This window comes from Ursus americanus, chromosome 25 (genome assembly GCF_024610735.1).
Source record: "Ursus americanus isolate L20-20 chromosome 25, mUrsAme1.1.p, whole genome shotgun sequence".
NCBI lineage: Eukaryota > Metazoa > Chordata > Mammalia > Carnivora > Ursidae > Ursus > Ursus americanus.
In genome coordinates, this window is record NC_142151.1 from 15,669,883 (window position 1) to 15,693,828 (window position 23,946).

Here is a 23,946-nt window from a genome sequence, read left to right on the forward strand (position 1 = left end):
GCCAGGATTTGAATCCAAGAAGTCTGGCTACTGAGCTGTAAAGTTATTATAGTTATTAGCAAGGTATCATAAAATGCAGCCTCTTTTGGAGGCCAAGGAGAATCTCATCAATCACCAAGAGTTAAATGTAAAACAATTGGGAGATATTTGCGTTCTCTGGCTGATACTATTGGATTGCTGAAATTGAACTATGCTTAACTAGAACAGTCTGAGCAGGGCTAGAACTGCAGAGAGTTAGCATGTACAGTCAGCGCTCCCGGGAATCCAGTCCTGGCTCTGCCATTCACTACATCTATGCTTTTGGGCAAGGTGTGAAACCTCTCAGAGCCTCTGTTTACTCATCAGTAAGACAGAGATCATAACCAGACCTAAATCGCTGTGCTATGGCGAGCCATTAAATGAGATGTTATAAGTAAAGTACTTTGTCAAGTGCCTGGTGTTCGATGAAGTAAGCTATTTTTATTATTTACCGTTTATGGGCCCTCAAAGCGAGACAACAGAATGTTCTCATGAAGCTCACTTAAGTCATCTTAGGAATGTGAGCCCTGCACCTTATAAATTCCTGACTGTACGGACCGGGGCACACTGTCTTCAGCATGTGAGCGCAGGGGGGTGGGCGGTGCAGAGAGAAAAGACACGCTGCCCTGCATTACCCAGGGCACCATTTAGCCTGACTCAGAGGCTGAGCAACCTTTATCAGGGAAACTGGTTTTTATCCCGTGCCGCCAGCTTTGCTTCCTTTAGGTGTCTGCCGTCAGAAAGCCTGGCTTATCTAGGGCCCGTAGATAAGAGATGCCTAAAGATTGTAAACTGCTCTGTCTATGAGGATATCACTTGGCCTGGGCCCCCGTATCCGACGCTTTGGTTCTCTTCAGTCCACAACCTCTGGCTCTATTTTCTTTGCTCTCCCTTTTCTCCCTTTCACTGTCTTCTCCTTGGTGAGGATGCGTCCATTGAGATATTCATATGGTTTGAACTACTATGGGTGCAGTCTCCTCTCCTACATGTACCGCTCTCAAAGGCACCCCTTCTTTACCAAAAGGGTAGCAGGACTCCAGTCCACGCAGGCCACGCCTCATTCAAATGATCACTCGTTGTAATGCCCTGAACTTGGAAATTGACTAGCTAGGATTCTTCAGGATTTTCGTCATCTCCACCTGTTTGGTCTCCCCCAAGTCTTACTTGGACTCCACTCCTGAGTTTTCACAGGCAATTTTGAACTTCAGGGTAAAGGGGAAAATGTAGACACAGACTCCGAGAACTTATTCTGGGTTGAACATATTGATTCTCAGCAGTCTCTCACTGTTTGTAGCTTCTAGAAGCCTCAATTTTCATGCTTAAGAATCCAAATGACCACACAGTTATTGTTCAACAACACGAATGTGCCGTGTTACACTTTCGTAGTGAGAAGCCTGACACCGTCATCAGGGCCTCTCTGGAGGCTGTGGGAGAAAATCCATTTCCCTGTCTTCTCTGGCTCCCAGAGTTCACCCACATTTTTTTAGCCAATGGTCCCCTTTCTCTGTCCTCAAATGCAACACCATTACATCTCTGTGACCATTCCTTCTTAGTCACATCTCCCTCCAGCCTTGGCCTCTGACCTCAGTCTGGGAAGGTTCTTCAATTTTTAGGAATCATGGGATTGGGCTGGGCTCACCTGATCAATCTAGAATAAGTTCTTCATGTCAAGGTTCATAACCTCAAGCATATCTGCAAAATCCCTTTTGCCATGTAAGATAATATACTGACAGGTTCTTGAGATCAGGGCATATGGACATCTTGGGGGGGTCATTGCTTTGTCTGTCTCTGCTCTCTCGGCTCCCAAGGGGAGGTCCATATGCAAATATATTCACTGCATCCTACGGTCCTCAATATTCTCAATCCATTGTATCTATTCATGGTCCCAAAGCTCACATTAATCTCACCAGCTCCAAAGTCTCAAATCTCATTAACTACCTCATATAAACCAGCTTTGGGTGAGGCTCTGAGTGGCAACACATGGCAGTCTTTTTCCATCGCAAATGTTTTAAAATAACACAATTGTTAGTCTTCCTATAGTTAACACATTTTATCAAATGTTTCCATTTGGTGATGGCATTCGAAAAGACCATGAGTGGGTTGTTTTGTTTTGTTTTGTTTCTGTATGCCCTCATATGTCTACAGTGTTCCACTTGGGCCTTTTCATTCTGTCTGCAGCCCTCTATCCCAGAGTAGAGGTAGTCACAGTTTTTTCTTATATTCCCATATTCTAGACTAGAGGAAAAAGCTACACATGAGACTAACTCTATCCCAGAGTAGAGGTAGTCACATTTTTTTCTTATATTCCCATATTCTAGACTAGAGGAAAAAGCTACACATGAGACTAAATGGAGACTAAATCTTAAGCCCATTAGTATCTCAGAATTTTCCAGATGTTTCAAACCTAGGAAACACTACCATTTGTAGAGGGTGTAGGTTTGGAGTTTTGAAGTAATAGTCTTAGTCAACACACACACATGCACACGCATCAAGTAACAGTGGAGATTTGAAAATTATCTAATTTAATCAAATGGCTAGCCCAGTATCTTTAAAATTCAGTTTTGTTTCCATCTTTATTGATACATCTTTATAGAAAAATACACCAAGATTAAAATAAGCTTAATATTTCTTGGATTGCTCTCTTTATGTTTGCATTTGCTCCTTAATAAAACAAAACCCTTTCACAGTCATAAAATTACGGTAAATTTTGGGTCATTCAAACCACGTGTTAGAAATGAACTTATCAACAGTGTGAATTGTACTGGCACTCAATACATGGTGCATAGGACTTACAATAAACTTGACTGAGCAGCCAGACCAAGGAGTTGGGGAGACTCTGATGAATATTCTATATGGTGTCAAATAAGATAGAAGTGTTTACTTACTAACTATGGCAATGCAGTATTGCATAAATAAGAGATAATTTTTAAAAGTCTTGTTTCATAATGCCTTAAATAAAATGCATTTACCAAAGCTCATGTTTTCTCATGATGGCTGGTTTGAGAATTTCTTAATTTGTACTGAACAAAACCTTCTTTTTACTGAATCTGAAACAATGACCTGAAAAAACTATATGTGAAGTTTCCACTTTAACATCACAGCTGTTTATGCCAATTATTCATCCAAAATAGCACCATCGTAATGTAATTTTGAATAGTCAATTATGGGATCAAAAATAATTGGCAACAATAAATGATAGTGGTCCCTTGCATTTATAAAGAAGCATCATAGACTTTAAGAATATTTATTGACCTAGAAGTCTCCAGCAATAATTAATCATGAATTATTCATAGCAGATAAAGGATCTTGAGTTATCTGATGGGATCCAATCCTACCCAATCTGCCCTCACAAAATGTTTGAAGCCTTTTGGCATTTTGCCCTGTGTAGGAGCCTGATTCTTCCAGCTATTTGGTTCACAAGAACATCTTGTATTTCAGTGAAGAAAAACAACACTCTCCTATTGTGATAAATAATGGAGGAAATCTCTGCAATCCAATATTTTTAACACATAACATCATTTAAAAAATTTGACTTGACTATATATTTTCCTTAATGTTGACATGCTAGGACTTTCACGTCTTTAAAAAGCTTCTGAGTTTTGCTTTTGGGGCTCTTCCAGGTCAATTTATTAATGTATCCTCCCTTCCCACTGAGGATTTTTAACACACTTCACATTTTTCACATATTCAATGTTAGGCTCTTCTGTCCTTCTTTATAATTTCCATCTTCCTCCCTTAGCACCTCCTTCACATACTTCTGGGCCTCAAAAGCCAAATAAGAGGCTCTAGCATGAAATCATAGACAGGATTTGGAATAGAAATATTATTTTTAAGATGGAGTTGAATAAAAATGTAATATAAGGGCCATAAGATCTCTTAGTAATGGAATCACTGTCTTCTCTGTTCTAGTTCCTTGTTTTTCTCTAGTAATGGATCAAGTGAAGTAAAGTACTTTTCACAGATACTCATTAATCCAAATAAGTGTTCCTAAGTCATGAGGAAGAGAGACAAGGCGGGAGGGGAAGAAAACACTTGGTGGGTATTTCTAGTACTGCGCTTGACATTGGGTTAGAAAATTTCAGAGTTTGGTGGATAAAACGACAGAGAGTGAAGGCAAACTGCTCGGGTTTGAACTTAACTCTGCCAGAATCCAGTTGCTACCTGTATGGCCCTGTGCAAATTATTTACTCTTTGGGACCTCAAGCTCCTCGTCTGTAAAAGAGGGATAGTAGTAGGGCTAAATTTATAGAGTAGCTGTGATGATTAGTTGGGTTCACGTGTGTCGTGTCCTATAAGAGTGGTTGGCTTATAATCTATGCTATAAGCATTAGCTAGTTATTATGATTGCTGACTATTGCTAGATTTCATTTGGTCTGGGTGCACAACAGGCCCCATATAAGATGACTGTTACCATTTGCATTTTACAGAAGAGGCAACTGGGCCTCCCCAAAGGTAAGTAAGTTGACCACACACACAGTGAGTAAATGATCTCTTGGGCTCCAAGCCTGTGCTCCTACACCGAAGGGAATGAAGACTGCTGAGCTAGGTCTGGAAACCTTTCAAAGGACCTTTCCTGGGACTGAATCAGCAAAACTCCCAAAGCTCTTCTCCTTTTCTGTTATTCAGTTCCTATCTCTTTCTTTTTTCACTTTGTTGTCCTTTTCCCCCTTCTAATTCCTAACATTAATGACATATGTGACTTGGTATGAGGGAAACATCATAATTTTGAAAGATAATAACAGAGAGGGAAGTCGTTCTGTTCCTCACCATAAAAATCCCACCAAACTTACAGGATTTTAGTGTCACTGCCTCCCTCAAGGTCTCTGCAAGTATTTTCCACTGATTTCTCTTCCTTTCCTCAATTCCTCTAGCATTTATGGCCTGAACTAAACTGCTAGGACATCTTACATATGATCTAAATTGCTAAATTGCACACACCTCAATGTATAAATTTCTGATAATAAACACATTATCAGATTTCACCTTTTGAAAACTCATGAAGAGCTCCATCCTCTCTCAAAGGCTCTCCTCTGTATTCCTCCCCATTTGTCTTTCCAAATGGGCTCTGAGGCTACATTGAGTCAAAAATCAATCACTCTAAGATCTGTAGTTAAGCAGTATCCACGCCATGCAACTGGCACTGTGTCCATGCTGATTTCCTGGTTTTGATAATGCATTGTGGTTATGTAAAATGTTATCACTGGGAAGAGCTAGGTGATGGGTACACAAGAACTCTCACTACTGTTTTGCAACTCTGACAATTTTTTAAAAAACATTTTAAGATAAAAAAAATTGTAAAAGTCAATCATCCTGCTGGGACACAAACTATTACTAGCTGATATCTAATTATAAGTCATACATATCCAACAGAACACTGAGGTCCCAAGAGACAAAGGCATTGATGTAGTTCTCTGGACTTCCCCCACAAATATTGACATTATTGATGGAAGGATGGAGAAAGTGGAAGAGTTGGGAACATAGGCGGAATCTCATAAGCATTTGTAAATTGATGAGTGGGAGACATAAGAAATCACGGGTTAAATTTTGAGACTCAAGGATTCAAATGCATGGTTGCTATGCTCCTGTTTTCACCTCTTTTGGAACACTGTAGAGAAATTAAATAAATATAAAATATCTGAATGGAAAAATGTCCTAGACATTGGAACAGATAACCATTACTCATACTACCATGCGTGGTTGAGTCTTCCTTTAAAACCTCTAACTCAACGTGTGTTGCCAAATGACTAGGAAGCTGGCTCGGTCGTTAGATTCAGTTGTAATTTATGGGGGTCATAATGCACAAAAAAGTCAAATCGTTTTCAGACAAATAAATAGGCACGATTTTTTATCTTTTTTTTTTTTTAATTTCTGGCTTCGCCTCTTAAATTACTGCCTAATGGCATAAAACAAAAGAGAAGTTTTAGAAAAACTTTTAAAAAACCAGGAAATGCATCACTGAGAAAACGATGTTATCTTTCCACCCCAAACAGTGGAAACTTATGAACTTCTGTCAATACCACAGTTCTACACACCACTGCGTAAGTTTTATAAATGGCACTGTCAAAGAGCAATTTGAGAAATCATTTTTCCAAATCACTGTTCCAAAAGAAAAACTACCTTACTCTAATTTGGTTCTGCATTTGCCTTAACTTGACGGGGGGTAGAGCTTGGTGTCAATGAAAAGTTCAGGGTTATGGGTTCAATTCCTATGTGGTCTGCTTAGCTTCTCTCAGTGGAAAGTTCAGTACCATGGTCTTAGGCTGTATGCTTAATTCCCAGACACTTAACACTACAGTGTAGCTCCACCGACCCCTACTATTGCCCAACATCTCATCTCAAAACCAAAGCTCAGCATATCAGAGTTATGAGGCATATGCTTTTTTTTTTAATAAAACTTACTGTACTATGGGAGTGAAAAATTCTAATTGTAAAGAACCTCAGAAAAACCTCACATTTGCTTTGCCCCATAGAGTATTTTTGGCTCACTTAATCCACTCCCCCTCGGATGTTGGCCTCATGAGGGCAGACAGCCCATCTGTTTTATTTACCACCGTATCACCAGGACTCATGGCGTGGCTGGCACTCGCTGTTTCTGACAGGCAGCTGGAGAAGAGCTCTATGCGGCCTCAAGGCTGAAAACACCTATTTCAAATGGAGATGAAGTACTCAGCAAACTCAACACAATGGCTCCCCAAATGGGGTCCCCACACTAGCAGCAGCAGCAGCATCTGGGAACTTGTGAGAAATACAAATTCTCTGACTCTGCTACAGACCTACTGAGCCGGAGCCTCTGGGGATGGGGTCCCGATACCTGTATTTGAACAAGTCCTCCACGTGATTCTGAGCGCCAGCTACTGGGATCACCCAATGAAGAAAATCTCTTCCCAAGCTCAGCTGGGATTTGCAGCGGCAGGTCCAAATCACATAAATCCAGCCATTTTAGTACAGACGTGTACATACAAATCCCGGATGAGTGTCTGAAAAGCAACTTTCTTTTTTTAAGATTTATTTATTTATTTAAGAGAGAGAGCACACACTCACGTTCCAGTTAGGCAAAGGGAGAGGGAGAGCAAGAGGATCTCAAGCAGACGCCCCACTAAGTGTGGAGCCCATGTAGGCCTCAATGTCAAGACCCTGAGATCATGACCTGAGCTGAAATCAAGAGTTGGATGCTTAACCGACTCAGTCACCCAGGCGCCCCTGAAAAACGACTTTCTGTAGAGAATAGGTACTGGGACCAATCCAAGGTGATCGTGGTTCTGCACTTTATATAGCGATACATCTTGGATCCTAAGATAAGAATGTGAGACAGAAACAAAAAATGCTAAAGATAATATTAAACAAGGGATTATAACTGTAAGGCATCCTCCCCGATCACCCTTTCTAGGGCAAATCTAAATAGAATTGACTTAATGAACATGGAAGTAATGGGATATGCTGGTAATGTCCCCACACTTGGAGCCAAAGACCTTTGTTTTTCTTTACGGGCTGTAAATTACCCGAAAAACTCACTGGGATTCTTAATCATTTCAATGAGCTAAATAATACCAAAGTGGAAAATGCTATGATTGAATAAGAGCATCAGGGCCCATAATGTTCCAAAACCAACATATTCCTAGATGACAGAAAATAAAGAAAGATGATACACATACTAGATCCAAAAGTCTCCGGATAGCCCAGAAGAATAGATGAAATCTACCAGAACAGTATTTAAGAGGATGAAAATAAACTTCTACGCCTGGATTAAACATATAGAAACTATAGGTTTGGGAAGATATGACATAGCAACAACATACATTAAAAAACAAAATAAAACAAACAAAAACACAACGAAAAAAGCTAGCTTCATTCGCAGTCTCTCCATGAGCCAACATTGCATCCACTGTCACCCTGAAAGCAACAATGACCTCAGGATGTCTTAGCAAAAGCAGGGTATGTTCACAGATTCACAGTGGTGCTCTAATCTGGTCTGGGTGTCCCACTTCTGAAATGTCTGCATTCTCTTCCAGGCCCCCCATTTCACGGAGTGCACAGATCAAGTAAGACAGCCAGGATGGTGCCGTGACAAGAAACCACACTCTCCGTGGGGCAAATGAAGGAACTATGGGTAACTAGACTGTGGAAGAGAAAACCCAGCATGGGTCCAGGCTTGCTAGCTGTTTAAATGCGTAAAGGGCTGTCGTAAGGAAGAGGGGTTTAAAATGTCCCGTGTAAGTCCGAGGGTAAGCTTAAAGTCAACAAGTAGAAGCTAATGAACCACCTTTGGTTCCAAAGGTAAAGGAACAGACAGGAAGAGCTGTTGCGATAGTTTTATGTGCCAATTTGGCTGGGCGAACGCCGGGCCCAGTTATTTAATCAAACACTACCGTAGGAGTAACCAGGAACGTATTTTGTAGTTGTGGTTGACATCTACAGGCAGTTGACCTTAAGCAAAGGAGATTAGCTCTGATAATGTGGGTGGGCCTCATCCAATTACCGGAAGGCCTTGAGTGCAACAACTGAGGTTTCTAGAGTGAAAGAAATTCTGCCGCACGGTTGCAACATTAACCCCTGCCTGAGTTTCCGGCCCGCCAGCTTGCTTTACAGATTTCAGTCTTGCCAGCGTAAACAAACAAACAAATAAACAAATTGTGTATGTCTGTGTCCTCGTCCTATTGGTTCTGTTTCTCTAAAACACTGACTAACAGTCCAAGGATAGAATGGTCTACATCCAGTCACACTGAGTTCCTATCTCTGGAGATATTCAAGTGCCGGTGAGGAAACTACTTTGGTTATAATGAGGAGACCATTATCATATATGCCTTTGAATAAAATTATAAAGCCCGCATAGACCACACGGAGTCTAACTCAATGTGCTCATTTTATTGACGACCCAGCCTGCATCAAATACTGTGTGAGGCTCAGGGGGGATGATGACGAGTAGAAATATTTACTCTTCTCCCTTTCTGGAACGTACTAGAATCCTGTGCAACTACTCTAGAACACAAGGTGATGCTCAACAGATACCTGTTGAGTGGATAACTGAACGAATGAGTAAAAATATATTTTAAGATCATAGGGAAATATATCGATACATATATTTATATATCATTTGAGAAACCTTTTTTCAAAAATATGTTCATGTCTTACACTTGATTGTTTAATGCTAAGATTTGATCAAAACAATTCTACAACATGTCATGCTTCCTTCTCCAATAAGGCAGAAGTCTGAATTATTTTCCTAAGCTCTCCTCCCGTCTTGACCGCTTACATAGTGCTCCTAAAAAAAAACCCAACTCACTGTTTATTCATTTCACATATGTGAAAGGGCCAACTTCTAAGGCACAGAAGCCTGCTACCTCTGAATAATCTGTGTCCTCGGTGGAGGACACTAATGGCCAACTGCTGGACTGAGCCTGTTTGGCCTCCCGCAACGGAGAGGTACTGAACTCACCATACGGCTTGTCCAAACGCAAATGTTAAGGAACATAGAGGAAGAACTACATGGACTTTGAAAACGAGAGCATCATAGCAGAAAGACCAAATTCATAGCACACTTGTAATTGCTCAAAGTACCTTCAAAGCCTATCCTACCTGTATTGCTACATACATACACACATACACACATACATACATACATAAGAAGCAAGCAAGCCAGCCAAGGTATATGTCATTTGACAGATGAATAAAAAGAGAGATGAACAGGATGAAACTAAAGTTTTAACCGCAATCCTTTCAGTTAGTACAGTTGAGTGCTTTTTAAAAAATAAATAAATAATTAGATCCTATTGATAGGACATAGTGTAAAACATTCTTTTAATAACAATCAGAAATTTGGGGCGCCTGGATGGCACAGTCGGTTAAGCGTCCGACTCTTGGTTTCGGCTCAGGTCATGATCTCAGGGTTGTGGGGTCATGATCTCAGCGCCCTGAGATCAAGTCCCACGTCCAGCTCTGTGCTCAGTGGGGAGTCTGCTGGAGATTCCCTCCCTCTCCCCTCCCACTCCTGTGGGCGCACGCTTGCTCGCTCTCTCGCTCCCTCTCAAATAAATAAATAAATCTTTAAAAAAAACACAAAGCAATGAGAAATTTATCTTTTAGTAGAGGATGATTCATCAGTTTTCTTACACTTGATCCAATGCTGTAAGAAATGAAATACTACATTGTAGGGGAACTTTCTTACATATACAGGTTGCTGAGAATCTCACAGGGGGCTAAATTGACAGGCAACACACCCAGGAGTCCCAGGGGCTTTGCTTTGCATTAGTTATTTATTAATTACTGGAAATTTCTTATAAAAACAAAACTCTTCAGGTTTTACAAGGTTCATATCCTAAAATCCTAATGACCACCTCATTTCCTAAGAGAAGGTGTTCAAAAGAATGTGGAAAAGAAGGGGGGGTACGAAATGAAAACATATAGTGGCAAACTTGCAAGAGTCGTAAACTAGGATTCTAGACTTGGCCGTGCCCCAAGAAGCTGGGTGATCTATGTAACGACCGCTCTCTCATAGGTTACGTATAGGAACTTTACCTATTTGCTTACTCTGTGCTGAAATTACCTTTTCAGACTGCATTCCCTTTATAACGTAACTGCGTTCATTTTTAATGGGATGGAAGAAATTATGGCTGTTTTTCTGAAACCACATCAATTTTCAAAGGCAGCTGTAGCAACAGAGATGCGTTTGCTCTGGAATTTTGGCTCCAAGGACAGTACCACTTTGAAAACTTGGCTGATTTCCCCAAACCCATAAGTTGGAGAAATACCAGGAATAAAAAGGGGAATTACATGGATGATTTACAATTTTCTTCACTCCCTTTCCTTAAAGTTAGTCCTTGTCAGTTGCCAAGAAAACAAGTTGAAATCAAAATGGAACCAAGTGACGACTGACAATTAACTCCAGGAAACTATTTCGATGAATAAATTAGCCATAAGGTAAAAATAAAGGGCACTCCAATTTTAAGAACATATTCCAATAGAAAGAAGTAGGGCAGAGGTATGTCCTTTTGGCTTTGAAAACCAGGTCTTGATTTTGTTTTGTTTTGTTTTCTAGTATTGTTTCCTCCCTAACTATATTTTCCTTAAGAAAAGTCAAAGAATTGGTCATTGCCAACCCACAAAATGTTTAACTACCCACCAATTAACAACTGACTTTGATTTTAATTTTCCTTTCCTTTTCATTTTTTCTTTTTCTTTCCTTTTTCTGAGCCCTCACCATTCCCCATCTTTGCTTTTCTTTCTGGGCATACAATAAAAGTCAGCGTGACTTACAGCTTGCACCGATGTATGCCTTCTCCATATACCCATAGGTCTACATCTGCAATTTGAAAATACCCTTTTGTTCCTCTTGGAGGGGAAGAAACAAATGAAAATCAACTCAGCTAGGCTGTTTGTCTCTTTTTGCTTTGCTATCTTTGCAGGTAAAAGAAGGTATATATGCTTGAAAGCCACAGGTAACCATATCATTACATTTTACGACAGGAAAACAGCTAGTTTTCTAGCCCCATCCAAACTTGTCTTGATGCCAACTTCCTCCCATTGGCCCAGTCCTTTAAAAAACAATCATTCCTCTAAACACCAAGTATACCAATGGACCTCATTTCTGGTAATCCTTCAAATTCAATAACCACCAAGGAAATGCACATACCCCCCCCACACACACACATAAAAACACACATATACACATTTGTGTCCAGGAGCTGTGAAAGTTCCACACCCGCCTGAAACACAATCTGTCCCTCTTCTTACCCAGACAACTGTTTAAAGAAACTTTACCATTCAAGTTATATAATTTTAAAACAAGAATGACCAAGAACTTGAAGAGCGGACTGAGAATGTAAGTAGGTAAAAAGCGTGGTACGGGACGGTTGTCAGGGCTCGCTCACATTCATAAGACACGCCCAGCTGAGACCATTTCCTATACTTGTGGTTTTCAAACTGGACCTGGAGCCTGCATGTTACTGAAGTCACAGATCAACTCGCTATCTCTTCCCAGTGAGTCCATTTTAGTCACTATCTGGCTGGGGGTATCATTTTTATATTCAAACATAGATATATTATAGAGCAATAATAAATTTTGCATATATTTTATGTAATTGATTGAGCATGCAAAATAATTACATGATCCTAATGATTGTGCATACTCCAAATCGCCCAGATCTCTCTCTTCTTCTTTTAGAAGTCCCTTGAAAACAATGTTCAAGAAGCATGATATTACACCACTAAGTTTCTACGAAGGAATCAAACTGGCATATAGCTACATATAGGGAAAAAGTTCTAAAATACAAAGGTTGGGGGGGGGGCGCCTGGGTGGCTCAGTCAGTTGAACGAGCGACTCTTGGCTTCTGCTCAGGTCATGATCACAGGGTGTGGGTCCGAGCTCTGCATCGGGCTCCACAGGCAGTGGGGAGTCTGCTTGAGATTCTCTCCCTCTCCCTCTTCCCCTTTCCTCATGTACTCTCCCTCTCTCTCTCTCTCTCTCAAATAAATAAATGAATTTTTAAAATACAATGAAATACAAAGGTTGGTTTTATAGCATAAGGAGACTGACCTACCCAAGGAGCTATTGATATTGTTGCTTTCCTTTCCTGTATGTGAAATCTCATGAACATACCCCAGCCATAAAGCACACATATATATTAAAGCAGTATTGGGTACTTACTGGAAAAGTCATATTTAAAATCAGAATTGTCCCTGTCCCACTAAAAAAGAATAAGAAAAAAGCTTTTCAAACCTTTTTTTTTATAATTGAGAGAGTGAGAAAGGGAGAAAAGCAAACCAGAACAAAGAAACAAGGAAAAGAAGGGAAACATAAATCACTTCTCTTTGTGCCCAGGAAAAATATATCACAAGTTCCTTTGTGTTTAGCCCCTGGTTTACAGCCCAGCAATCTGAATTTATGAACTTAAGCCTTCACGGATGAGTGCACCAATTGGCTTCTGAATTAGAGGATAGCATTACTCAATTAACTTTGAGACTAGCCCTTTCAAGAAATATATTTAGCTATGGCGCACAACATTTCAATTCTAAAACGAGAATGTCAACTGCGAAACTAAATTTAAAATTTCAGTGGTTTTTCTCTCAGCTCCTCCCACACTTACTACAAATTTGAATAATACGAAGCCAGGAAGCATTTAAATAAATGGGGTGTGCATTCTAGGTTTTATTGCAGGTGGTACTGCTTCAATCCCCTGGAGCCTGTCAAATTATAGGCTGACGCCCACAAGTAAGGAAATCTATGTCCCTCTTGCCATGTTCTTAGTGCTCTACCCTCAGCTGGTGAGGGAAATGTTTACCCTGCTGGGGCAAGAGAAGATGGGGGGACGGGCTGGGACACTGAGACTCTGCCGTCTGCAGTATCCCCCACAGCGCTCACCATGCCGAGCCAGCAAGCAGGCTCCCCTGAAGACAGAACTGCAGGGTAACATTAGGCAGAAAGGGAGAGAATCCTCCCAACACAAGAGACCATGTGACCACGGAGACATAGATACATGCACACACACACACACATCACATGTTCTCTCAGTGCTCCTTTATAAACAACACATTATGAAATTCTGCCTGTGCTAACACTTCTATGGTCCACCTGTCAACCAAAAAGTTCTGGTTAATGTTAAATTCTCTTTTAAACATAGAGGGCTTGTCTATTACCTGGGCTTAAGAAGCTGTCTACCACATACCAGAAGCACTTTCAAATTTAAGGGTGATGATTTATTGATGACACAAACGTATTTCTGGCCATTTTTCCAAGATATGAGCCGCAAGAAGTATTGTTATGATCACCAGTAGTCAAACTGCAACTGACATTAGCCAGACTTTGGATTCAAAAGAAAGACAGAGAGGGCGCCTGGGTGGCTCAGTCATTAAGCGTCTGCCTTCAGCTCAGGGTGTGATCCTAGCGTTCTGGGATCAAGCCCCACATCAGGCTCCTCTGCTAGGAGCCTGCTTCTTCCTCTCCCACTCCCCCTGCTTGTGTTCCCTCTCTTGCTGGCTGTCTCTCTCTCTGTCAAAAGAAAGAGAAAGGTGTGTGCATGTGTGTGTGTGTGTGTGTGTGTGCGCGCACACACGCGCACTCACGTGTATGTGTTTAGGGTATGCAGAGTAGCATATAGAATTTTTATCTGATAAACTTTCTGATTTTAATGAAAACCCAAATACTCACTTTAATGTAAATCATCGAGTGTATGCTTTCACTAGAAAACTTACAAAGTAAAATGAGCATACCCGTAAAAGCTATCGGTTAATACTGGAGTCCTTACTATGTGTCAGGTGCTGTTCTAAAAGATTTACCTCTAATAGCTCATTCAATCCTAACGATGCCTCTTTGAGATAGGCACTATTATATCCTTTTTTTAAAGAAAGATTTTATTCGTTTATTTATCTTAAAGAGGGCGCGCACGCGCGAGTATCAGGAGAAGCAGAGGGAGAGGGAAAAGCGGACTCTGCGATGAGCGTGGAGCCTGATGGGGGCTCGATCCCACAATCCTGAGATCGTGACCTGTGCCAAAATCAAGAGTTGGAAGCTTAACCGACTGAGCCACCCGTGCACCCCTGTATCCTTTTCATAGTTGAGGGACTGGAGAAGTTAAATAACTTGCCGAAATTGGCATGTTCACGCCACCAATAAAATATACAATAGGAAGTCAGGCCTACCAGTGAGACCCCAGATCTCCCGCCCTCAACTCCAGGCTACATGGCTCTCTGTTAGCAAGTGGACAGCAGGGTCCTGCTCATTCCCAATTCTAAGCTGCTAGTGAGTGTGGGGCAAAGTAGATGGTACGGATAAGACCAGAGGCCTCTGAAACAGTGCAGTCAGAGACACGCCGCTTCTACCTTTCCCAGATCTCAAGCTGCCTCCCCCAGGAACGCTTCCCCTGCTGGGTGTCTGGAGAGAAACAGACTGTTGAGCCCATGGGAAGATCATGACCTTCTGTGGGGAGGCATTTGAGAAAATGAGGAGCTGCAGTGACATTCTAGCAGGTATAACTTCTTACAGATTTAAAAAAAGAAAACTTATGAGATGGACAGGGACTACAGGATGGAGAAGTGAGCATGTGGTACAAGAACTAGCCAGAGATATCATATACCCGTATTAATAAAAAAATAAACACGAGTTCAACATGGCTACAGTCGGGTTTCAGAGTTGATGGATACGAAGTACTCTGTGCTTGTTTTCACTGAACTATGAGAAAAGTTCTCAGAATTGTCTCCCATGCAACAGTCACACCGGTACTACCTTTAAATATGAAGTGTGGTGACCAGGTCTCAGGGAGACAGACTAATGTCGAAATAGGAAAACACTGCGTATCGACGACAGACAAACAGACAATTGTTTAAGGCGTGTAATCTATCGTTGTCCTTTTCACCTACAGGAAAATAAATACAAGTGGTACAATGTAGATGACGTGGATTGAGAAACCAGGCCAAAGAACATGCATTAAGAATCCTAAGACTTTACGGTTAGAAAGGACCTTAACGAACAAGTCCAACTTCGGCATTTTACATAAAATAAAACCAAGGTCAGCGGAATTTGGATGGTGTGTGCAGGTGTATCTTCAGCTCTGGGTGTGAGGAATCGCCCCCAGAGAGGATGTATGGAGTGAGAAGACACGAGGTGGGTAGGGAGGACCTGGGAGCCCTGGGTCTTGAGAGGCGGGCCGATGAAGAGCCCCCCGTGAAGTTCAGCTGGTGAGGGCCATGGAGAGGTAGCAAGAAAGCAAGAAGTATGAGGTCATGCGAGCCTGGGAGGGAAGGAAGTTTAGGAAAGAGAAGAGGTTGTGTTGAATGTTACAAAGAGTCCTGAGAAGATCAGAACCAGGAAATGTTCGTTACATTTGTTGGTTATTGATCAATGGTGACCTGAGCAAAAGCAGGTTCGGGTGCAGGATTACAGTGGAAGATTGCCATGTTTTAAGTAGCGAATGAGAGGTAAAAAACAGTTAAGACAGTAAGGGCAGAGCCCACATTCCATGAGCTTGGCAAAAAAGAAAAAGATGGTGCAGTGGTCAAAGAAATGCTTAAGGGAAAACAGCTGGTAGAGAATGAGAGGAATAATTGAAGCAGTCATTGAAACAACTTCAGGAAAGACAAACGGGCAGAGCTCAGGCTGATAGATGAATCTTGAAACGACGATGTACAGAGCTCGCTCTGAGACGGTGGAGATGGGAAAGGGATGGCTACAATACAACTAGGTAGTTCTCTCATCCAAATTTTAATTTTTATGCTTAACTTGTCCAACTATGTGGAGTTTACTTTGGTAAACGATCAAAGTTCTAAACAGTCCCTTCTTGGACTGCCTGTGGTAAGGTTTGAATGAATGAGTAATAAACAGGGAGCCCTAGGCCGAGACCCTCCACTCACGAAGGACTCAGACAAGCTATTGCTGGCAGCACAGCCTCCCACACACTCCCTTCCCTTCATCCTCCACTCCCTGCAACAAGCTTCCTCATTCTCCAGATCTTCCACCAGCCATGGAAATTAGGTTCTCACGCCATCGGGAAACACTGAGGAGATTGATGGGGAGGAGTTCAACTATCCTCAATCTTGTGAAGGCTGGCAGTTTTTAAGCCTTGCCAACTATCTATTTTCTTTGCTTGGTTTCTGCCAGAGGCAAGAGCGAGCAGTAAGAAGGACGGGAGACGGCAGAAAAGAGCACTCTTAGAAAATGAAAAGAAAAAGAGAGAGAGAGAGAGAAAGACTTAGAATAGAAAAGAATTACTGAACTTAAACCAGAGAGCCGGTTAGGAGAGGTTGGTCACAGAATTAAAAGCTACTCATATGTGTTTATTTAAGATTATGTGAATTACCTATTATAGTGGGTGACCCAAATGGGTTTCCTTCTACAAACAGGCCCCTACTGGATATCTGTTTGAGTCCTTTCCTGTGAACCAAGAGCTCTGTGTGCAAAGTCAATTATGGTTCTTTCCTCCAGGAAGAGACTGAGACAACGTGGTCTGAAAAGCCATGTTGCCCTTAGATTTTTGCAACATCTTCTTCAGCATTATTCTTTGATTATAAAGTGTGAGATACGTTTTTCAAAATTGGATTAGATACATTTTCATGCCCACCATTTCCCCCTTAATCTTAAAGGTCTGCAAGACTTATCTTAGGTGAGGAATCAAAAAAAAAACAAAAAATCCTCTGATTTACTAGTGTAAGCCACAATGCGATCATTTAAATTCAGTCCAGAGGCACTGGCAATAGCTGTCTTGCTTGAGCTCATGCATTCGACATTTTCCCCAGTCCCCCCAGTTTTAGAAGTGTTGGGTAATAATACGATTCTGTTTCTTGAAAAGATATATTCATTCAACAGGCATTTATTAAGCACCCAACACATGCTTGACATTGGGCTGGCTGCTGCAATATCAAGATGAATGAGATATAAAATTGGCCCCTCGGGATCTTGTAAAGAGGAAAAAGAGAAAAAAAAATTTTTTTTTCATTTCCACAATCTGATTTCTTTGGAGTGTTGTTTTATACCCTTCCTCAGAACATCAAGACCTATGATATAGCCATTGCCTTGTGTATTATCAGCAGAGCTGCCTCATCATCAATAAGCCAAAAAGGACACAAAACTGGTTATGCAAAAGGAAAGTTCTAGATAAAGGCAAAGAGACTTCATCTAAAAGAGCAACACATGAGACTATGAGAAATGCCAACCACCCTTCTGTCTAATCCCAGGAGGCAGTATCAAAGACACACACACACACACACACACACACACACACAAAACAACAACAACTACAACAAAAAACTTACCAGACTTGCCCACACCTGCTCTCCCAAAGATTGCCAGTTTGACCTCTGCACTTTTAGCCATGCTGGGTGTTGGTAGATAATTCACTGCCGTGCACACTGAAGAGCTGAGAAAATCTTTTTGGTTCCAGCCTTGGGATTCACCATATCATTGTAAACTTGCAATCCTTGAACAAAAGAGATTTGGGGATTCATAAGTGACTGGAGAAAGGAATTAGTGTTATTAAGCACCTTCTCCCTGCCCGCCACCATTCACTTTATCACCATCTTCCATTTTGGTCTCCATCGCAATCCTGTGTAGGGTTATAATAATTTACTGCAAACTAGTCAACTAATAAGTGATAGATTCATGACCTGAACTTAGATCTCTTTGGTTCTAAAACATATGCATTTTCATACCCAATAGCATTATCTAAGACCTTTTTTATGAAGGTATTGCTTTTGGGTCACTAATGGATAACAAACAGTTGAAGTATGGGAATATGTGTATTTACCACGTGTTTATAAATACCCAATGCCCAACACACATGATGGGGAGAGTCACATTTGGAAGTCTTTATTTTCCTGAGGGCTGAATAATATACATTCATCCTAATCCATCCTACTATAATGATTGGATTTGCACTTCAAGGTTAAATTTAGCTCAGTTCACACTAGATCACATAATTGAGTCACATGACAGGTATTCATGTTCCAGGAATTGATATATAATATCTAGTTTATAATTTTATATTTTTCTGGGCACAATGTCCCTGGTACACAAATGATAAATGCCACGCCTCAACTTCTGATTCCTTTTCTATGACAACCTTGACACTTCACACTGCCCTAACACTTAGGAAACATTACATACGATCTAAGCACATTTGATACAGGCGTGAGCTTTAAGAACGACACCTAGGTTCTTAGTACCATGAATCTGTAAAGTTGGAAAGAACCTTGGGGTCAACCAAAGGAATCCTCCAGCCATGGCCAGAATCCTTCCTTAAGATCAGACAACCATCTTGCATCTGATTGGCCACTTTCAGATACCTGAGGTCAGTGCTGGTGAGTGGACATTACGTCAACTTTTCGTTTACGTTCACTCAGAAGCCTTCAAGTAGCCTAGCAGCTACTAGGGCCCTTGGTCCCATCCTAGGCTACTGCTTCCTAGGAAAATGAGACCTGGCATCTTCCCTTGTTCTTCATGAGCTGTATGGGTTTGTTCGTTTTGTCTTGTTTTGTTTTTGACTCTCGCCTTCTCTCTTTACCACACGGAGCCCTCTTTGCTGGCACTTGCCATTTAATCACTAAAAACATGGCGTCCACTGCATTCACTACCTGAGATACGACCTGACACACTGACCCGCCAAAGTCCGCCGAGATTCTCCCTGTTCCTCAGCTGCGCTGTGGCTGTTCCGCCACTCACAGCCAGACTCACGGCTCTCGCAGGAACTGCAGACTCCCTCGTTCTGAACTTCTGCAATCAGTGTTTTAAACCTAAATATAAGACTTCACTCTCATCCTTGTTAAACTTAATCACTTCAGTGATTCATTCATTTCATCCTTTTCTTTTTCAGTCTGCAGAGATATTTTTGCAACACAAATCTGTTATCTAAACGTGTAAAGTGCTCCTGCCAGCATTTTGTCATCTACAACTTTTCAAAGGAGCTTCTCAAGAGAAGGAAAAAAGTAAAAATCCTTCTGAAAAAGGATCTCTACAAAGACAGGAACATGTAATTGTTTTCCTCATCACGCATCATACCTAACGAATTTTGCACTTGCTGATTTCCAAAGGGCCAGAGCTTCCTCTGAAGGATAAAAAGGTCAACATTGACACTAACTATTGTTTACCTCACCTCCAATAACAAAAAAATTTCTCTGTAATCATTAATAGTACAAAAACCAGAAGCTTTAACATCTGCAATTTGTCCAGGCCCCTGCTTTTGGCTCAAGATAAAAGAATTTCCTTATTTGTCATTTTATGTGTGTTCATTAAGGAAAGGCCCTATGTTTAAAGTTCCGGGCTTCATTACAGGAGAATCACAGAAGCATAATATATTGAGATATATAACTACATAAATTCTAAATAAGAATGGCCAAGCATTTCTTTGAAACCTAGACCATGCAAGGGTCTGGAGCTTGTATAAACAACAATTTGTTATTTCATGCAAAATTGTTCATTCCCGTGCACGTAAAACCTAAGTAATTATCTATCTTATTTATAGTTCATGAAAGTGGCCATCAAATGTGATTTTTTTAAAAAACATTTGTTAAGTCAAATATTTCATTAACTTCCAAATGGCCTCAGAGGTATAGGAATTTCACACGAGAAAGAGAAATCGTGTGGGTTAATTTTTTCACTTATAAAGATACAGCTGCTTATTGTCAACCTTATGTTTAGAAAAATCACTTAGAGGATGACACAAACTGACATGCATCTTTCAACAGTTTGTTTTTCACATAAAAATGTGAAAAGTTACATTTGACAAAGACATAAAACAATGATAAATGTGTAAATTGTTGTAATAAGTGACCTTTTGCCAATGTCTGATGTTTAAAGTAATTTATAATCCAAGACTTTCCATAACATGGACCTAAAAACATTTGTTTTAATGTTATTGTACAGAAATATTCTGGCTGGGTCTAGAAGTTGCCATTTACTTATTATGTGGACAGTGCTTTACTAGGACAAAAACTTCTGAGTTTCTATCACTCCTAAAGCTAAAAATCAGTGATACCTAGATATTTAAGAGATTTAAGGCATAGTCTCTCCCCCCAAACATAAAGGAACTAAAAGAAAGCTTAGAAAGAAGACAAAAAGAAGCTAGCCTCCAAATCCTATGTTATTACTAATACATTCATTGATCATTCCACAATTATGCTAAGCACAGACAAACAAAAGTGGCTACCTTCCAGGAGCTTACGATCTGTTAGACCTGTGACATTTAGGTCACCAATAACCTGATTTTTTTTTTTTTTACGTTTATTGAAAGAAAGGTTTCATTCATCATTTCCAAGACCATACTTATCAAAATCCCCTCTTTCCACTTCCTCTTTCCGGGAGCGGGGGGGGGGGGAACATGTTTATAAGGTAACAGTTTTTCTAACTTCTGTATTTATCATCAAAATAAAGCGCAGCTGTTTAGGCAAGGAAAGCATCTAGTCTGGTCATGGGAATGAGAGCCTCTTCTCTAGCTCTGAAATCAAGTTCTCCTCTTCTCCCCACCAGGAATGCTCCCTAATCTTGCAACGCAGCACCCACAGCGACGAGGTTAATTGTGCAAGAGCCCTGGTGATAGCTTTGCTCCAAAAGCAACAGGTATCCTAGAATGATCAACAAGCCCATCCCGGACTGCAGGTCATTTGCTCTCAACCTGGAGAGAAATGCAGCCTGAGTCAAAAGGGCATCCTCAGTCTCAGCTCTCGGAGGGCGCTGTCAAGCTCTGGGCGCCGCGCTCCCATCTCTTTCTCAGCGAACCCCGAAGCCGCCCAGGGAAGACCCGATGACCAGGACAACCGACCCAGAGGCCAAGCGTTCAGGGGGCTCTCAAGGGTCTGCAGGAAGTCGTCCCCAAAGAGCCACCTGGACACGTGCGTGACACTCACCTGTTCACACTCTCCAGGCCCGGGAGAGCCGCGGTCCCCTGCAAGTTCGGAATCGGTCCCCCGGGACCGCGAAGCCCTCCCACGCTGCGCAGCCCAGCCTGTGGCTTGCGTTTCCGAGGAGCGGGGCCGCGATCGCACGTGGGAGCCGCCGCGGCAGCTGCAAGATCTGACCGACCGGCGGGGGTCTCCGCGCTCGCGCTCGCCCGGACCAGCGGCGGAGAGACTGCGGCAGGACGCGAGCTCAGCCCAGCCGGGGCCGCCGCTCCGCCGCCAGGATGCTGCAGTGCAGCGCGTTGGCGCCCCCTACTGGGGCCAGGGGCCGGTTCCTCCCGCGACGCCGCCTCCCCGCCCGGAGAGTGAGACACATCTGCTCTGTGCGTGCTGCGCCCCGGGCTGCCTTCCCTTTCCCCTGCTTAGTTCTCGGCCTCTAGGTTCTTACAAAAGGACCTCTCTCCTTGGTTAAAACTTTGCGTGTGAACGCATCGTTCCGTGGTGTTTTCCATTCCTTACTTCAAATGATGCTCACAACATCCCCTTGAGGTACATTTAATTCTCCCCATGTTATCCAACAGGAAATTGAAAGAGAAGATAAATAACTTGTCCAAGGCTAGTAAATGGTTGGAATGATATCCGGGCCGGATTGGAAGCTGAGAGATGCTAGGAGCGATATAAATACTGAATTCAATTGAAATTTATAGCTATATATTTGACAAAGTTCCAAAAGCTTCGTCTTCTCCTTGCATGATCAGCCTATGTAGCGTTTGAATAGAAGTTATACTCCATCATCCTCCAAACCCAACAAAGATGATTAACGTTGGTGCTGTGCTAGACCTGCTTTCATCTCTCATCTCGTTTGATATGTACACCCTCCCTTGGGGTAAGCACTAGTATTATAATTATTAGCCTTTCATAAATGAGGAGGTGAGTTTCAGAAAGGTTGAATGATTCCCAAAGACTATGAAAATTTGGATCAAAGGAGCAGGAAACACATAGGCTCTTATTTCTTTCCTTCAAATTCGGGAGGTTCTTACCAAGATACGGGATGCCCTCCAGAAAACCACTGAACTATAGAGCAGACAGGGACCTAGCACTCAGTGAACAATCTGCAGAGCGTCCTTGATGGGAGGGATGTAACCATGGAGGCAGTTTCCAGGGCCAGTGCTGACCTGGAAGCCACTGCCCTCAGAGTCACGGGCCAGACTGTATAAAGAAGCTGGATCCGTGGCAAAGGGAGGAATTGCCAAGTTGCTCAGGTGTCCTCCCAATTCTCTGAGAAAGCACAAATGTTTTATCCTCTAGGACTTTCCTTACCACTAACCTATTTCCTCCCCACAAGCCGCACCTGGATAAGATGAGTCAATTTGGGGTCTTGTAGCCTGTTAGCTGTCATCGTGTTTGCGTGTATACTCATTTTTCTTTCTGTCTTCTCCGTTAAACCTGAACTTCCCGAATGTTGGGATCTATTGTATGTATCTCTGGATTTCCAGCCTCTATCATCGTGCCTGGCACAATATTCAAGAGACAAGGTGTTGAGTGAATGAAAAAGAACAAGTTGTGACCAGATATGTTTGAGTTCTCTTACACACAGAATTTGCAATGGAATAGTGAGTAAAAAGTTGAATGCATAATGGTCTGAAGATTGGGAAAGAAGGCTGAGAAAGAGATTTCATGATCTCATCATACAGGAAGTCTTTGAAGTCTGGGATGTGAAAAGAATTGTCTTGGTAGATTGTATAGAATTTTAAAGAAATCCAATTATATGGAATTTCGTGGCATTTCTGTTCAGGTCTTCCCTCATCAAGTTCTTTATTCCTGAATACACACACACACACACACACACACACACACACACATATATATTTATGTAGATATATAATCTGTTTCTACAGACTTAAATTGAAATGCCCACTTTGCCACCCTTATCTAATTGGAGTTATTGAAAAGTCCCCGAGCCGAGACCTTTTTGAAGCAATTCTCAGGATCTTATTTATGGAAACTGTTTCCTTCCATTTTCCCACTTAGTCAACATAGGCCAGCACTCCTCTGTCAACTAGGGAAGTTTTGCATCCATGTTGCCAGTTCTGGAATGTACTACACCAAGAGAGACGAAGAACTAACTAGAGCCTGAACCCGTTGTGTTGTATCTTCAGTACGTATCCTATAGTCAATGCGAGTGTTTCCTTTGTCTCAAAAGCAGCAAAACGGAGCCATACCCCATTACCATGCCTGCTTCATGGCTCAGTAAGAAAGACAGAGAGAGGACACTTTGCACTTCCAGCTCCTCCATATTCGCTTACTGGGCAGAAATTCCCCTGGGAAGAGATCTTCTCATACTTAAGTCCCTTAGCCTGGCTTCAGGCTTCAGCTAAAACATCTAACATCTAATGAGTAAATGAATTGTCAGTATAACCCCAAAACACAGTAAAAACTGGAATTGTGTGTGTATGTGTGCAGATAATAATCATGCTCATTGTCGATTAATTAAGTAGTAGAAAAAATACACAGAAATAGAAAATCACCCCCAAAATCACACTATTCAGAAATAACCATTGGTTCCATGAGAGGACCGTCACTGTTACCATAATAGAACAGAGATGAATCGAGATG

General features: G+C 41.7%; 1 protein-coding gene across 2 annotated transcripts in view; it reads right to left on the bottom strand.

Moving 5' to 3' along the window:
- The window catches only part of RERG (RAS like estrogen regulated growth inhibitor), a 113,925-nt gene extending 92,449 nt beyond the window's left edge, over positions 1-21,476 (bottom strand). For both annotated transcript variants that reach the window (XM_087855657.1, XM_045781486.2), the window contains exons 1-2: positions 21,340-21,476; positions 17,755-17,918 (exon numbers count right to left, since the gene is read on the bottom strand). In XM_087855657.1, coding sequence (XP_087711783.1) covers positions 17,755-17,815 — 61 coding nt within the window. In that variant the 5' untranslated portion in view covers positions 17,816-17,918; positions 21,340-21,476. The remainder of the gene's footprint in view (positions 1-17,754; positions 17,919-21,339) is intronic.
- Positions 21,477-23,946: the final 2,470 nt, after the last annotated feature.